A 16994-nucleotide genomic window follows, 5' to 3' on the forward strand; every position below is an offset into this window, starting at 1 on the left:
TATATATATGTATATATACTAAAATCAACCTGCAGACACTTAATAATACATACAGTGTATAATATTAATATTTCTCTGAATTAAATGAATGCAGAGAAATAATCCATCACCGTCACCGTCATGTGACTAAGATCCTAAATAACGACGTCACTATAGATTATATTACTATAGACTCAACGTTTCCACATGCGATTGAAGACGTAAGAGAGGCGGAGTTGTGATCTGCGTCACTGTCCATGAAATCACCTTTGTGCTCAGAGCACCTCTGTTTTGGTAGGGACGTGCACGTGACCATTGTTGGTTTGTACCCCCCCATCCAATAATGGGAGATCTTATCCTGGACTGGCTCTCTGAGTTCTGCTCATAGACAAACCCACCAGACCAAAAACCCTCTTAACTCCACATTAATTGAGATCATACTTACTGCCTCTGGAGGTTTTGTCCTTGATGTTAGTGATCACTGTTGCACTGATGATCTCAAATCATCACCACAAGAAACAATAAGCATTTTAATCTTCAGGATTTTTTTACAGGTTTTTGACAAGTCTTGGTTCTCCCCACAACTCCATCCACAACCCTAACCCTAACCCTAACCCCTAACCCTAACTCTAACCCAATGCCATCCACAACCCTAACCCTAACCCTAACCCAATGCCATCCACAACCCTAACCCTAACCCTAACCCAACTCCATCCACAACCCTAACCCTAACCCTAACCCTAACCCTAACCCAACTCCATCCACAACCCTAACCCTAACCCCTAACCCTAACCCTAACCCTAACCCAACTCCATCCACAACCCTAACCCTAACCCCTAACCCTAACCCTAACCCAATGCCATCCACAACCCTAACCCCTAACCCTAACCCCTAACCCTAACCCAATGCCATCCACAGCAGAGACAAAGCCTGGTCCAAGTCTAGATCCAGAGGCACCCCTGAGGACTGGTTTTCCTTTTTTCTCAATTTGTTTTAATTTGGTAAGCACTGCAGATGTTCACAAAGCTCTGCTGAGATTAAAAACATGCAAAAACAGTGCAGATCATCTTGACTCATATCTTCTTCATCTAAGTGTCCTTTAATCTGTTCAGGTCACGTTTTAACCAAACAGGAAAGATTCCAACCTCATGGAAAAGCTCAGTAGTTCCCTTACACAAAGGTAATAATGTCTCTGATCTCAACAACTACCATCCATCTTCTTAACTTCCTTTCTCAGCAAAAATCTCTAGAATAGAAATAGAATCATTGGTCAATTTACAACCACTAACCTTTATTGATTCTCTAAACTTACTACAGTCACAGCTGCAGTTTCAGTCATTGATAACATGATAAAAAACTATTGTGTGCTGCTCTCTTCATTGATCTCTCAAAAGCATTTGATATCATTGATCATAAAATGCTGCTTCATAAACTACAGGTTGCAGGTTTAGATGAGTGAACTCAGCTGATGGTTCTCAGTCAAACCCTCTTACATTAGAAACGGGGTTCCACAGGGATCTGTCCTTGGTCCATTACTGTTTACATTATACATAATTAACATAATTCCTCCTAATCAATACTTCAATGTCTATTTTTTTTTGCAGATGATACAGTTTTATATGTCCCAGGCTCCCCCCCCCCACCCCCCCCCTCCCCCAGCCCAGACACTGACTCATCTTCAGTCGACCTTTGACCCAGTTACCACTCAGACTGGTTTTAAATGCAGACCAGTACATGTGTTCTCCACCAGTGACTCTGACTATCCTGCCATTAAAACTTTAATGTATATTAAATATAAATATTATATTATGTATATTTCTCTTGCTGCCCTCAAACTGGAGTCTTAAATTCCTCTTGGAGATTTTAAAGCTTTATCTGATGTTTTTTATCTGTAACTGTTTTTATTAATTCCTTGTGTGTTGTGTCGTTGTGTAACTGTGTTCTTGTCATGAATGTGTCTTGATCTCGCGTCTCTCTTGGAAAAGAGATAAATAATCTCAATGAGGCTGCCTGATTAAATAAAGATAAAATAAAATAAAATAAAATGTCATCTGTGACTGTTGTTTACCAGTCAGTGTGTTTCCAGGTGTTCCCTGTGTGTTACAGAGTTGACAGTTCAGTGTTCACTCACCACGTTGACCCCTCCTGACCGGTCTCTGGAGCACATGGACGACTGAGACGCCATCCCCACCGTGGTGCCGTCGAACGTCCCGCCCCTGTAAGACACAGCTGATGGTGACTGAAGCGTCAGCGGGAAGCTGCGGCTGATTTGTTCCTGTGGTGTGATGTCATACATGACCAGCTGGGCGTTGTCATGGCGAAGGCGTGGCAGCAGCTCTCTGGTTCTCCACTCCAGGAAGTTGTTGAGGGTGTCGGTCGGACTCTTCTCCACCCGGATCTTATCCCGGTCGCTCCAGATCTCCAGACCGGTCAACGCCACACGGACGTTCAGAGGACGGTAGAACTGCAACAGGAAGCAGAGAAGGCTCAGTCCATCTGTCCCGTTACTATGGTGACAGGAGGTCAGAGGGAAACGATTGTATGAACATGTAAAATGCTTCAGTGCTTAGTGACAGAGACCAGACCAGAGACCAGACCAGAGACCAGACGACATCTGTTATTAACAACGCAGAGACCAGACCATGTCTGTGTGAGTGAGAAATGTCTCCTGGAGAGAAAGGTGGAGGTGATTTGCTACGACAGAGGTGAAAGGTCAGAGGTCTCACCCAGTCCACCTGATTGGCCACGTCCAGCATGCGGTAGATGATGGTCTTGTTGTTCTTCTGGTAATTCAGAAACTGTGAGGAGATGAAAGTTTAGTAAGATGATCAGGATATAATACACATATACATACATACATATATATATATATATATATGTATGTATGTATGTGTATATATAAAAACAACACATATATCATTTAAGATTTAAAGCACAAATGTTTCTATTCAAACACACAGACACTGTAGACTGATTTCTAATGAAAGTTCTGCCATCTTGTGTCAGAAATATGTTACTGCAGATTAGTTTCACACATTTATGATCCTCAGAGGATGAATCATAATAACTGAACGGAGCTTTGGACGGAGCGGACCGCCGGTCCTTCCACTGGTTAAAAACAACAAAGAATTCAGTCTTTGCAAATGGAAATGATGTACTTGTTTATTTGCATATATAGCACATGGACATATTATAAAAGCTCTTATTAAACATCCATGATAGAGCGGAGAAGTGAGATCACAAGTAGTCACTGAAGCAGCACGAGGAGACGCATGTTAATGCCGGATATAAACAGGACATCAAACTCTCTGGATTGGTTTTTATCAGCTGGGTCTCAGTAATGTCTTCCCTTCCTGTCTCAGCATCACACATCATGTGACATCCTGTGACATCATGTGATGTTTAACATCAAAGTTAGACACGGAGTTCCTCAAGGTTCTGTTATTGGACCAATTCTATTCACCTTATATATGCTTGCTTTAGGTAATATTATTAGGAAACACTCCATAGACTTTCATTGCTATGCAGATGATACCCAATTATATTTATCAATGAAGCCTGATGAACCCAATCAGTTAAACAAACTCCAAACATGCCTTAACGACATAAAGACCTGGATGACCTTCTGCTACTAAACTCAGATAAAACTGAAGTTATTGTGTTTGACGTTGATGGTCGTGGCTGTGGGGATGGTGGCGTCTTCTGACACCTTCTCCTGCTATAACTGTTGTTATTATTACTAGTCTTATCTCTAATATTGGTACCATTATTGCTATTATTGTTGTTATTATGCTTCTCTGTGTCTCTCAACCCAGCCGGTCGAGGCAGACGGCGTCCACATAGAGTCGGGTTCTGCTGCAGGTTTCTTCCTGTTAAAGGAGTTTTTCCTGCTGCTGATGGAGGAACGTTGGGTCTCTGTAGACTAAAGAGTTCAGTCTAGACCTGCTCGATGTGTGTTTCCATCAGGAAATATTAAACCAACATGATGACATCACAGCCTTCATCACTGTTCAGTTTATGATCAGCTGATCATTATACTGACCTCCTTGTGATCGGCCACCAGCACCAGTTCGATGTATTTGGTCTCAGACAGGATGTCTCTCTTCCTCTGCAGACAGAGCACACAGAGGTCAGAGGTCAAACATCTTCTCCTAATACTGAGGCTACATTACAAATAAACAGCAGAAATACAGAATAAGTTAAATATATAATAAATATAACTAACAATAAAGTCTACAGTCTGTTTCAGTGAATCTCAGATCGATCGTGTTCCCGGAGGATGAATCCTGCTTATTGATCGTATCTGAGTTCCAGCGTTCAGCTTCCTGTCTCTCTGTGTTTTTATATCTAAATGTTCTTTTGTACAAATCAAATCATATTTTCAAATAAAACAGGAAGTTGTGGATCTCACACGGCGCTAACATCTGATGTGACATCATTTCTAACCAACAGGAGCAGAGCAGAGTCTCGCTGCTGCCTTGCTTCAGGGCACGTCAGCAGTCTCACCCTGTGTGTGTGTGTGGAGCTGTGGATGGGGGGGATGGCGGTGTGAGAAACCCCGCAGCCCCCCCCACCGCTGCTCTCCAGAGGGCTGGTGGAGTACAGCAGGTGGACTCCTCCTCCTCCTCCTCCTCCTCCTCCTCCTCCTCCGCTCCCTCCACTTCCTTCTCCCCCGCTCTCCCCTCCTCCCCCCTCCTCCTCCTCCTCCTCCTGCTGGTGGTGGAGGGGGAGGTGCTCGTCCTCCTGCGGCTGCAGCTCGAAGCTCAGCGTGGAGTTGATGGCGATGATGCCGCTGCGGGAGGAAACAAACCCAAACCAAGCTGAATAATCACACTTCCTGTTGTAAAATGTAAAGATTGAAATTATTGAGGAGAGCCAATCAGATAATCTGGTTTGATTAAAGCAGATTATCAGAGATTTCTAACTGGATCATAAAGCTCTACTGTAAACAGCTTTTAATCTACATGAATCTTTCAGTCCAAACGTAACTTATTATTTCACCGTCATCTGATCTGTTGTTCATATAAAATGTTTTGATTTGTTAAAATGCCTTTAATCTATATGTTATAGTGAGTTTCAGCTCGTTGTTTATCTGTTCTGGTTCAGTCTCAGCGTCTCGTCGTTCAGCAGCTGACGAGTGAAGCTGCTGATGTGTCAGCGTTGTGTTCACTACTAAACATCAGTGTGTTTGTGAAACGTGTCTCATGTGACTGAAGTGTCTTTATTTATTTGTTTGTTAATAGTTTTATGTTCTCAGCTGTCAGTAATCCGAGCTGCTAAATAAAGGTCTCAGTGTGGTGGACTGAGGTTTCTGTGTACGCGGCTCTGACCCTAAACCGGGACCAGGTCTTTTCACGTGAGCCGATAAACAAATCCACTAATCCCGCTGCAGCCGTCGCGCTCCGTGCTGCAGGGGTCAGAGGTCACTCACATTATTAATCCAGATCAGTTTAACCTGCAGAGGAACGCTGAATCGTCACTCTGCTGCGCTCACGTTTCTGCTGAGAACACAAAGACCTGAACCCAGTAAATCTGGATCAGGAGGTTTCTGACTTTCCTTCACTGCTGCTGGAGAACAAAATGTTTCCTCTCAGTATTTAGAAAGAGTTTCAACAGTTAGACGACACGTTCTGTAAACTTTGTGTTCAGATCTGCGTCCAGAGAGACGTTTTCCTGCTGCGGTGGACCGAGTCCCTCTCTGGATGTGGATCATTAACAGTCTGTTCATTAAAAACCGTCCATCTGTTAAATCTGTGGAGGAGGCTTTATGAGCTCCAGCTGATCGAATCCGTCACAATGTTCTTCATTTTAAATCCACACATGAATCTGATCAGCTTCATTGATATGAATCAGCTGATCGATGTGTCAACATTCACTTAACCGAAGATTATAAAGCGGATCTGAATGTATCCGACCCTGAACCTGAGAGGTCACATGAGTGTTGGGTTATTATGGGCTGTGATGAAGAGGATGAAGACTGACCGGAGTCCGGAGCAGGTGCTCACTGCCACTCTGGACTGAGGGAATCCTCGGACGCTGCCGTGGTAATAACAGTGAGTCTGCAGATACAAACAACACCTGTCACAGCTGCACACACACACACACATACACACACACACACACACACACACACACACAAACACACACAAACACACACACACACACACACACACAAACACACACACACACAAACACACACACACACACACACACACACACAAACACACACACACACACACACACACACACACACACAAACACACACACACACACACACACACACACACACACACAAACACACACACACACACACAAACACACACACAAACACACACACACACAAACACACACACACACACACACACACACACACAAACACACACACACACAAACACACACACAAACACACACACACACACACACAAACACACACACACACAAACACACACACAAACACACACACACACAAACACACACACACACACACACACACACTCACACACACACACACACACACACAAACACACACAAACACACACACACACAAACACACACACACACACACACACACACACTCACACACACACACACACACACACACACACACACACACACACACACACACAAACACACACACACACACAAACACACACACAAACACACACACACACACACACACACACACAAACACACACACACACAAACACACACACACACACACACACACAAACACACAAACACACACACACACACACACACACACACACACAAACACACACACACAGGGAGGATGGATGGCGGTGCATTCGCTGACTCACCACAGGGTCGGCTCTCACAGACACTCCGGTGCCGTTGGGCAGGTAGTAGAAGACGTTGGGCGGTTTGGGCAGCAGGTCGCTGCAGAGGAACAACAGGTGAGAGCAGAAACTTTACAGACTGAATGTTTTTACTGACTGTCGGCACTCACCGGTTCTTCTCCAGGTCCAACAGGAAGAGGCGTCCTCCCACCTCCAGACCGCACTGCAGCCGGTCCGGGTGACCGTCCTGAAAACGCACAGGAAGACGTCATTTACTGAGCCGCTTAAACACTCGACCGTTATTTAAAGTCTGTTTTATTATGCAGCACACAAAGAATAATAGAACATGAGGAAGGTAACAACAATAATAATAAAAAAACAAAGTAATATTAAAATTAAAGTAAAAATTTAAAATCTATTTACAGAATGGAATAGTACTAATTTTGAAATGCGATATAAGACTTGAAATGAAATATATGAAGGTGACAAGAGCATGGGGGGGGGGCAGAGAAGAATGATAACAATAATAATAACAATGATAATAATAATAATAAATATAATAGATATAGCCGCAAGCTGCAATTTACAGGTTCAAAACCTAATGTGAGTAAAGTCTGTTTATAGGAGTGAGAATGACCACAAAGCTGCAGCACTTCAGTAATCGTGCCGTTCGTCCCTCCTTCATCCGATTTGAATGAAACTTGATGTGAATGTTCAGGACAAAGCGCCGCATGTCTCCACTGAGTTTAATCAGGATTGCTCAAAGGCATCTTGAGTGATGAGCAAATATGTGATAAGCCAAGCCCACTTGCATTGATCAATATGATGCTTCAGATTTAGGTTAATACTCGCCCTCAGAGCATGCTCACCAATTTTGGTGAAATTCTGTCCACTGGGGTTTCAGATACAAGTTTGTGGCATTTGTAGCAGCTATCAGCAGCTAACAGCAGCTATCAGCAGCTAACATCAGCTATCAGCAGCTAACAGCAGCTATCAGCAGCTAACAGCAGCTATCAGCAGCTATCAGCAGCTAACAGCAGCTAACAGCAGCTAATAGCAGCTATCAGCAGCTAACAGCAGCTAACGGCAGCTATCAGCAGCTAACGGCAGCTAACAGCAGCTAACATCAGCTAATAGCAGCTATCAGCAGCTAACAGCAGCTAACAGCAGCTATCAGCAGCTAACAGCAGCTATCAGCAGCTATCAGCAGCTATCAGCAGCTAACAGCAGCTATCGGCAGCTAACGGCAGCTAACGGCAGCTATCGGCAGCTAACGGCAGCTATCGGCAGCTAACAGCAGCTATCAGTAGCTATCAGCAGCTAACAGCAGCTAACGGCAGCTATCAGCAGCTAACAGCAGCTATCAGTAGCTATCAGCAGCTATCAGCAGCTAACGGCAGCTATCAGCAGCTAACAGCAGCTATCAGTAGCTATCAGCAGCTAACAGCAGCTATCAGTAGCTATCAGCAGCTATCAGCAGCTATCAGTAGCTATCAGCAGCTATCAGCAGCTATCAGTAGCTGTCAGCAGCTAACGGCAGCTATCAGCAGCTAACAGCAGCTATCAGTAGCTATCAGCAGCTAATAGCAGCTATCAGCAGCTATCAGTAGCTGTCAGCGGCTAACAGCAGCTAACAGCAGCTATCAGTAGCTATCAGCGGCTATCAGCAGAGAGATTTCCTCCAGCAGGTCAGTGCTGCTGTTAGCTGCTGAAGCTAAAACTGTCTGGATCTGCATATATTTCAAAATGAGTGCGCTAGTGGGGGAGGTGGCTGTTATTATTCTACCATTTATATAAATTTCATGACATAGAGACCTCCTAAACAGTCGACTCTACGTCAGCTGATTTTAAACAGCAGTCAGTGGTTCTTTAAGTCCAGTTTGATGGAACATATGAAAGTGACCAGTACAGAGATTAAATGAGGGATGTGAACAGTCCAGTTTGATAACAGATAAGTTCAGTTGATTAGTGGAGCTGCAGCTTCTGGGAAGTTCCTGTGCCAGCTGCTTATCGATTATTCTGCAGGTGATTTTCCTGATTAATCGATGAATTGTCTATAAAATGTCATAGTGACAAATGTCCGACAGTTTCCTCAAACCTGAGGCGACATCTTCAGAAACTTTTACAAATAAATACCTTCATGGATTAACGAGTAATTAATCGAATGACAGTTTGCAGCTGGACGCGTCCTGTCAACAGTTTGATAAATGCGGTTTATGGGGACGCATCTGTTTCCACCATTTTTACTCTGTCACTTCCTGCTTCTGGTCACTTAGGATGTGGGTGGGGCTATGTACATCCGTTATCCAATCAGTGAGTGTTCCTGTAGTGCTGCCTGTTAATGGAGCTGCTCTTTGAAGACGAAACACTTCCTGTCCTCGCCTCGCTTTCTCCTCTCAGCTCTGCAGGAAGTTACAACAGTTTTCCTGTTAAATCTCTGCAGCCGACACGACGTCGGTCAGAAGATGAATAAACGCCCTTCGTGTTAACCTGCAGGTCCCTCTCATATCTGAACAATAATAATAATAATAATAATAATAATAATAATAATAATAATAATAAAATCATTACATTTTATGATAAAATTGATTCCAGTAATTAAAGATAAAAGAAAATAAAAACTTGAGTTAAATCAGGAAGAAACACGAGTCACTTTTATAAAACACTTTGACTTTGATAAATACCAGCAGCACAAAGTCAGACATGTTTCACTGCAACGCATTGATTATCTCTGATGATCAGAGATAATCAATCACTTTAAAAAACGATCAAACATTCACATCAAAACGTCAGCTGAGGATCCAGACTGTCGTTTTCTTTCTTTCACCTGAGTGCTGATTAGAGCTGATCATAAACTATTGATTAGCTCAAACAAACAAAAAAAAATCAATAAACTTTAAAGTCAAAAGTAAAAAAGTTGCTTCATGTGACGACTTATTATTGATTATTATCTTTAATATTACTTTCTGTGACATCATCATGTCCATGTTGTTCCATATCACACATTAGTTTAAACTGATATTGATTGATTGTAGCTGTGAGATAAACTTATTGATTGTCTGCATCAGTCCTCACAGGACAAATAAAGTTGGACTGAGTTGAGTGTTTCATATTTAAAAGACAGATTTGGGGAGTTTTCCTCTAAAATGAGCAGAATTCCCCTCTGAGGCGTGTTTGTTTTCTCCACCCTGTCTTTGTGTGGTGGTGGGGTCAGGTCATTGTGCAGCAGGATGGGGGAGGGGGGGCTGAGTCAGCTGGGTGTGTCACTTCCTTTATTTCTTCTATTCAGCCTGGTGTGAAAAAACATTTCTCTGCTCCAGACTTTAAGTTTAATGTTGGTAAGAAGCCACTTCCACAGCTTGTTAATGTTAAAATGTTAATGTTAGCAAAAACAGAAGAAGATAAGAAGATATTCTCCCCTAAGCCCCCCCCCCCCCCGTGATGAAGTCATGTCTGTTGTCCAGCAGCCAGATGAAGTCAGAGCTGCAGAAACGTCGGGCGAGGCTCAAGCTGCCGACCGCAGCAGCAGCAGAAGAAGAAACAGAGTTCGTCTCTGCTGGTGAGACTCAGGCCTGAAAACATGTTTAATCACCACAGACCTTTAAAAACATGTTTAATCACTTCACTTTTCTCTGTGAAGTTTGTTCCAACAAACTCTTGGTAAATCTGTGGTTTCAACCTGATGAATGTCAGCTGTTCATGAGGAGATTTCATCATTTGCCCCTAAAATGTCCATAAGCCAGTAGCCGATGCAAAAATGTTCAGACCGGTTTGATATTAAGCTAAATACCGACCTAATGCCGAGTTTAATCATTAGGTGGTGCACCTGCCTGTCCATGAATGAGAGTGTCGCAGCACCACAGTCAGTTCTGGTTGTTAACCTGGAAACACCGTGGCTACACACAGCACAGCATGGCTACGCTATGCTAAGGACGCTAGCCATGCTACCTAGTTGCTAGCCACCGCACGGGCTGGAAAAAGATCCGTCACATCCCCTCATATCCACGGGTTGTTTTCAAAACACAAGATGCTCTCAGACCGCTGGAAGCAGGAAGCAGACCGGCTGGGAGTTTATCCGGGTTTTGGTTCTGCACCATTAGCCGGGTCAGCCTCCCTCCTCCCGCTCGTCTGTGGCGTCCAGCGGCGGCCGGCGCCGTCAGTGTCAGAGCCTCCGTGTGAGAGGCTAAGATGTCTCATAATGACAAATGCATAAAATCAAACAGGTTTAAGCTTGTACACCGGACCAGACCAGCAAAACCGGACCAGCAAAACCGGAAACCAACCCTTCCAGCCCGCTACTTTATTATATTTAGGGCCTGAGCCCAAAGGGCGAAGACCGTATTGTATTTCGTGTGTTTGTTTCTTTCTTATTCTTTCTTTACTAATCCGCCACTTCAACTCTAAACATGTTCAAAAACTCGTAAAAATTAACCCCCAAAGTGCCAAAATGTGCTCGAGAGCGCCACCTATGTATCTAAAACGGCCGCCACGGCCCGTAGGAATGTCGTAGAGAGATCGAACCAAAACTCAATTATTCGTCTCATCAAGACCTACAAATCATACGCTGACACCCCTGACCTAAATCCAACAGGAAGTCCGCAATCTCAATTTCAAAGTACGACTTTGTGCCAATTTTGGACCTTGAATAAACACTATCTCCTCCGAGGGCGTTAATGGTACCAGCTTCAGACATTAATACATGACTTATCACACTGTGCTGAACAAAAGTTATTAAAAACTTTGTAATAACTCGAACGGTTTAGATTTAGTAAGCCCTGAAAGTTGCAGTGCAACATCACACCTTACAATGTAAACCATGGGGAGGCAATCTCTGGGCATGGACTTTGTGCCAAACTGGGTCGTCTGACGTCTAAACTATAAGTCCGACCACTTTCAAACCTGTATCAATGGATTCATGACGAAAATTCCTACAAAAAATGTGATTTTTAATGTAGGATTTGGCCAAAGTCATGGGATTTATGAGGATATTTCACAAGAAGAGTACTCTGAAATCCTTCTGTCCAGCTGAGAGGGAGGGGATGGGAGGGGCGATGGGTGAAAACATCTACATGCCTGTGACAGAAGCCCTTTGACTGCTCCACACTCCAGTTACTTCCTGTTTCTACACATCTGACAGCAGTGTTCAATCCTTACTTTTTTTTTCAAGGAGCACATGTGCTCCTAAATGAAAAAAATTAGGAGCCCACATATAACTTTAGGAGCACACTGAAAAATGTTCAAGTAACAGTTTCTTAAAGAAAACAATTCATTACATACATATTTAAACTGTGTGTGTGTGTGTGTGTGTGTGTGTGTGTGTGTGTGTGTGTGTGTGTTTTTAGGGGTGCTCAATTATGGCAAAATTCATAATCACAATTATTTTTGTTCAATATTGAGATCATGATTATTTAACATGATCACTTTTTGATTGTCGTTTTTGCCAGTTGCTGATGTTCATATATGCACTGACTGAGGAGACTATTACACATGCAATCATATATTGTACTAATGATCAAGAAAGACTATAGACTATATGAGGGAAGAACTTTAATGCTGAGCTACTGAACTCGTCTTCCTAAGTTCTTCCTTCATATATTGTCTTTCCTGATCATAGTATAATCTATGCTTGTATGAATGATAGCCTCCTCAGCCAGCTGGTAAAAATATGTGCATATATCGGCATCAGCAATCGGCCACAATGAGTTGGAAATATCAGCATATCGGATATCGGCAAAAATCTAATGTCATGCATCCCTAGTTAAAAGTCTTTATATTCCTAAAAATAGACTTGATGAAAATTAGGAAATTAATTTGTTTTACACACAAACTCATCAAAAGTTTTCAATTTTACTAATTGAAATTCAAGTGAATGGGCCCAAAACTTGCATGATTTTTATGCCACAGGTGTGAGCGAGACAGACAGGTGTGAGCGAGACAGACAGGTGTGAGCGAGACAGACAGGTGTGAGCGAGACAGACAGGTGTGAACGAGACAGACAGGTGTGAGCGAGACAGACAGGTGTGAACGAGACAGACAGGTGTGAGCGAGACAGACAGGTGTGAACGAGACAGACAGGTGTGAACGAGACAGACAGGTGTGAGCGAGACATACAGGTGTGAACGAGACAGACATGTCTCACCCTGCAGGAAACTCTCATCCTCACACCGTTGAGATTTGATGTTTCGCCATGACAGAGGAAGTTGCTGTAACTTTATTGTAAATGCTCCAGTCTGCACCAGACTTTACATGTTTGATAAGAGTCCCGGCCTGAACACGTCTACATGACAATATTCCATCAGTGATGTAAAGCAGCCCCAGCAGCGGGCGAAACAGTGGACAAAGGAAGTGATGTTTATCTCCTTCTTGAACTGTCTGAAAACAGCCGGGTCTGAAGACGTCTACATGCCCGTCACAGAAGCCCTTTGATTGCGCCGCGGCCCGACATGCGCAAGGGCACGAAGGCCCGTTCAACGCTGCTTGCAGCTTTAATCATTATTGATTCTATTTAAATAGTCTTGATTAACAAGTTGCAGATATATTTACAACCACTAGCCTCCAGAGAAACGTGCCAGTCCGTCTGTATCAGTCCTACATATACGCCACACAGACGTTTAGGGGCTTAATGAATGAACAAATTAATTAATTTTCTTTATTTACATTGTGCTTTTTACAGCAGAGCCATGTCTAAGACACACTGCAAACACACTAAAACAGGAATGGTTGTCATAGTAACAGGCCTGTGTCATATGAGGACCTGTAGGCTGCGCCTCAGTCTCACACTGTAACTTACAGTTTAAACGCTTTGTATATTTTGTCGTTGACCAATTATGCAAACTAATGTCAGATGCCCCAAATCATGATGTAATGGAACACCCCGCAGTAATATGATCAACTATAGATATTTTCACACATCATATGTTTTATCCTTGGCTTACATTTTTGGTTATCCTGTTACTGAGTAATTTTCTCCTGCTTTGTGTAAATCATACCTGCTTACTGCCCATAGGTGTGGAGGTCCGTCAAAAGTCAAGTCAAAATTTATTTGTATAGCACATTTAAAACAACCACAGTTGACTAAAGTGCTGAACAGGCTTAAAATACCAAAATAAATAAATATATAAGTAAATACCAAATAGGAATAAAAGAAAACAATAAACATAATAATAAAAGAATTGCAGCACACTAGAAGATGAAGTCAAAGTGTCAAGCTCAACTCGAACTGAATGCCAATGAGAAGAGGAGAGTCTTCAGCAAAGATATGAAGTTTTCAGGTCTCACCAGTTCTTATATGAACAGGTAAACTGTTCCAGAGATTAGGAACAGCCACCGCAAAGACTGGGTCGCCTGTTCTAGTGCCTGGACCTCAGAACATCCAACAGCATCTGGTTGGTTGACCTCAGTGCTCTAATGCAGGATTTCTGCTAGATAAGGTGGCACCAGCCCATTTAAACCCTTAAAAGCCAGCAATAACATCTTACAATCAATCCTAAAACGGACAGGAAGCCAGTGGAGAGAGGCCATTACTGGTGTCATGTGATCACGCTTCCTTTTTCCAGTTAGAAAAACACCAGAAAAACCGCTGCATTTTGTACTAACTGCAAGATCAACCCTTAGTTATGCTGCTATAGGCCTAGACTGCTGGGGGACTTCCCATGATGCACTGAGCTCCTCTCTCCTCCTCTTCATCTGTATGTATTCATTTACCATTAATGCATGTTACTAACTTTGCTTCTTCCCCGGAGTTCTTTGTGCTTTCTCATCCACAGGAAACCACATGGACCGCGCTGACATGTTGATGTCTTTCTTCTGTCTTTCTCCAGCTGTTCCTGCTGTTGTTGCTGTTTGTTGCTGCTAGTCATGTATCTGTTGTTGTTGTTGTTGTTGTTGTTGCTACTGTTGTTCTGCTTCTCTGTGCCCCCCCGCCCTCTTCTCTCTCTCTCAACCCAACCGGTCAAAGCAGATGGCGTCCACGTAGAGCCGGGTTCTGCTTGAGGTTTCTACCCGTTAAAGGGGAGTTTTTCCTGCTGCTGTCGCCAAGTGCTGCTCATGAAGGAATTGTTGGGTCTCTGTAAATTAAAGAGTTCGGTCTAGACCTGCTTCATGTGAAAAGTGTCCTGAGATGATTCTGTGATTTGACGCTATATAAATAAAACTGAACTGGACAAGTGTCGCAAATTTCACGGATACATACACATAAACCATAAGACAACACATGGTCCAGTGTGTGTCCCTGTTCAGGTGTCGGACCAGTCACCGACTGAGTGACATTAAGATTCCAAGTCTTTGACCAGAGGTCTGGTTTCACAGCAAACGTATATTAAAATCACCAACAATTAAAAAACGATCATATTTTAACATAATTCTGCCAAGAAGTCTGCAGAGTCCTGTATAAAATCCTTATTGAATTTAGATGCACCACCGCGCACAGCAAGAGAAAAGGAAAGTTTATCTCAAAAGTTACTTCCTGCTGTAAAGAAATGACCTGAAAACATCCTGTAAACACTCTGTGGGCCAATGAATGGATAAAATAACACTACAGCCACAAACACACGTCATTGGGATGGAAGTTCTTTAGCATGAGTGAAAAAGACACAAAGTTCACAATTTGTTAAACCTTTAAGTCCAAAAAAAAAATCTCATTTAAGACTAGTGTATGAACGTGTGTGAACGGGTGAATGTGACATGTAGTGTAGACTAGAGAGGCACTATATAAATGCCAGCCCACGAATATAAGAGGTGGTCATTTGAACAGGAAATGATCTCAGACCTTCTGTCAGCTGCACAGGAAGTGTCCGTCCTCTAACACCCCCCCCTCCCCCCCCCCAGGAACCCCCTGGTGAAGCTTCCTTCCTGTCTGTTATTACACAGAAAGTGAAGCTGCGTGTTTTAGTGAACTAATATTCAGACGTGATGGTGTGAACCTGAAACAGTTTCTCTGCTCCTGTTTGTATCAAACAACCGTCAGGATCAGTTTGTGCAGCTCAGAGCAGAATGAAACTAATTAATCACATTATTAATAACTTAACCACATTCAGTCAGATGTTCACAGAGTTCAGTTATTGAGACTCAAACACAGACTTTTCTTCTCCACATCAAACTAAACATTATTTTCATTTTCATCAGTTAATAAGCAGATTATTTTCTGGATTCATGTTTGTCAATAAAATGTCAGAATATAGTAAACAAACACAAAGGTCAGTTTTACAGCTGCAACTGTTATTTTCATTATCAATTAATCTGCAGATTAATCATTTAGTTTATGAAATGTTAAAAAATTGCCTTCATATTATGTTTTTATTCACTTTGTCTGTCTATCGACTAATTGATTAATCAAAGTCATCGAGGTAAATGACAGCGTTCTTGTTACAAAGTCGTCCACCAGGTGTTGCTTGTCTGTGATTGGCCGGTGCAGCGTCTTGTCAGGTGACGTCACAGATACAGTTGAATTGTTTTAGCTGAGCTCTCTGCGTCGACTCCATTCAGACGGACGAGAGGACGGAGGTTCAGCTCTGATACAAATCAGCTGATATCAGGAGTATCAGTGTAGATGCCAAACTAAGGCTGAGGTCATTTAGAAACATTTAAAGTATAGAAACCAGTTTATTGTTCAACTGTTAAAGGGATCCATATAAAGACTGACGATATCTTTTAGAAGAACAGTGTTCATCAGCCTTGTTATTGATCCTAAAGTGTCTGAACTCTTCTGGAGGGATGAACATCATCGTACATAAAGATCTTCCTCATGTGGTGTTGTGATGATGGTGGTGGAGAGCGCTGTCTAATAGGGCTGCGCAAAAAAATCGATTCACATAAGAGTCGTGATTCTATCTCTCAGAATCGATTCTGAATCGATTCACATTTTTCAGTTTTGCCACGACGCTGTTTTCCATTTGTTCCTGACATGAATTAGCTGCTAAGTCTCACAGATGACTGCGAGCAATGGAGAACCTGCCAGAAAAACAAATACAACCTGCTCCAGCGGCGATGAAGGAGATCATTTGGACACATTTTGGATTTTCTTATCTCGAAGGGAAGAAGGAGCTTAATGCCGTTATCAGGCGCTGCAGCGCTCCTCCGCAGGTTTGTGCCATCGTGGGATTATTTATTAGTAACCGCTGTGAAACAGTCAGAAAATAACGTTTTATTGATCTGATTCAGCAGCTTCCTCACTAACGTTACCAGCGCTCCCTCTCCTCATCGCTCGACCGCCACTTCTCC

General features: G+C 42.8%; 1 protein-coding gene across 4 annotated transcripts in view; it reads right to left on the reverse strand.

Moving 5' to 3' along the window:
* The window catches only part of adam15 (ADAM metallopeptidase domain 15), a 49935-nt gene that overhangs the window by 24989 nt on the left and 7952 nt on the right, over positions 1-16994 (reverse strand). For all 4 annotated transcript variants that reach the window (XM_067600207.1, XM_067600208.1, XM_067600210.1 and 1 more), the window contains exons 3-10: positions 6947-7023; positions 6798-6876; positions 5962-6038; positions 4486-4771; positions 4022-4087; positions 2706-2777; positions 2274-2443; positions 2111-2195 (exon numbers count right to left, since the gene is read on the reverse strand). In XM_067600207.1, the coding sequence (XP_067456308.1) occupies positions 2111-2195; positions 2274-2443; positions 2706-2777; positions 4022-4087; positions 4486-4771; positions 5962-6038; positions 6798-6876; positions 6947-7023 (912 nt within the window). The remainder of the gene's footprint in view (positions 1-2110; positions 2196-2273; positions 2444-2705; positions 2778-4021; positions 4088-4485; positions 4772-5961; positions 6039-6797; positions 6877-6946; positions 7024-16994) is intronic.

The sequence above is a fragment of the Thunnus thynnus genome, chromosome 10 (assembly GCF_963924715.1).
Source record: "Thunnus thynnus chromosome 10, fThuThy2.1, whole genome shotgun sequence".
NCBI classification, from domain to species: domain Eukaryota; kingdom Metazoa; phylum Chordata; class Actinopteri; order Scombriformes; family Scombridae; genus Thunnus; species Thunnus thynnus.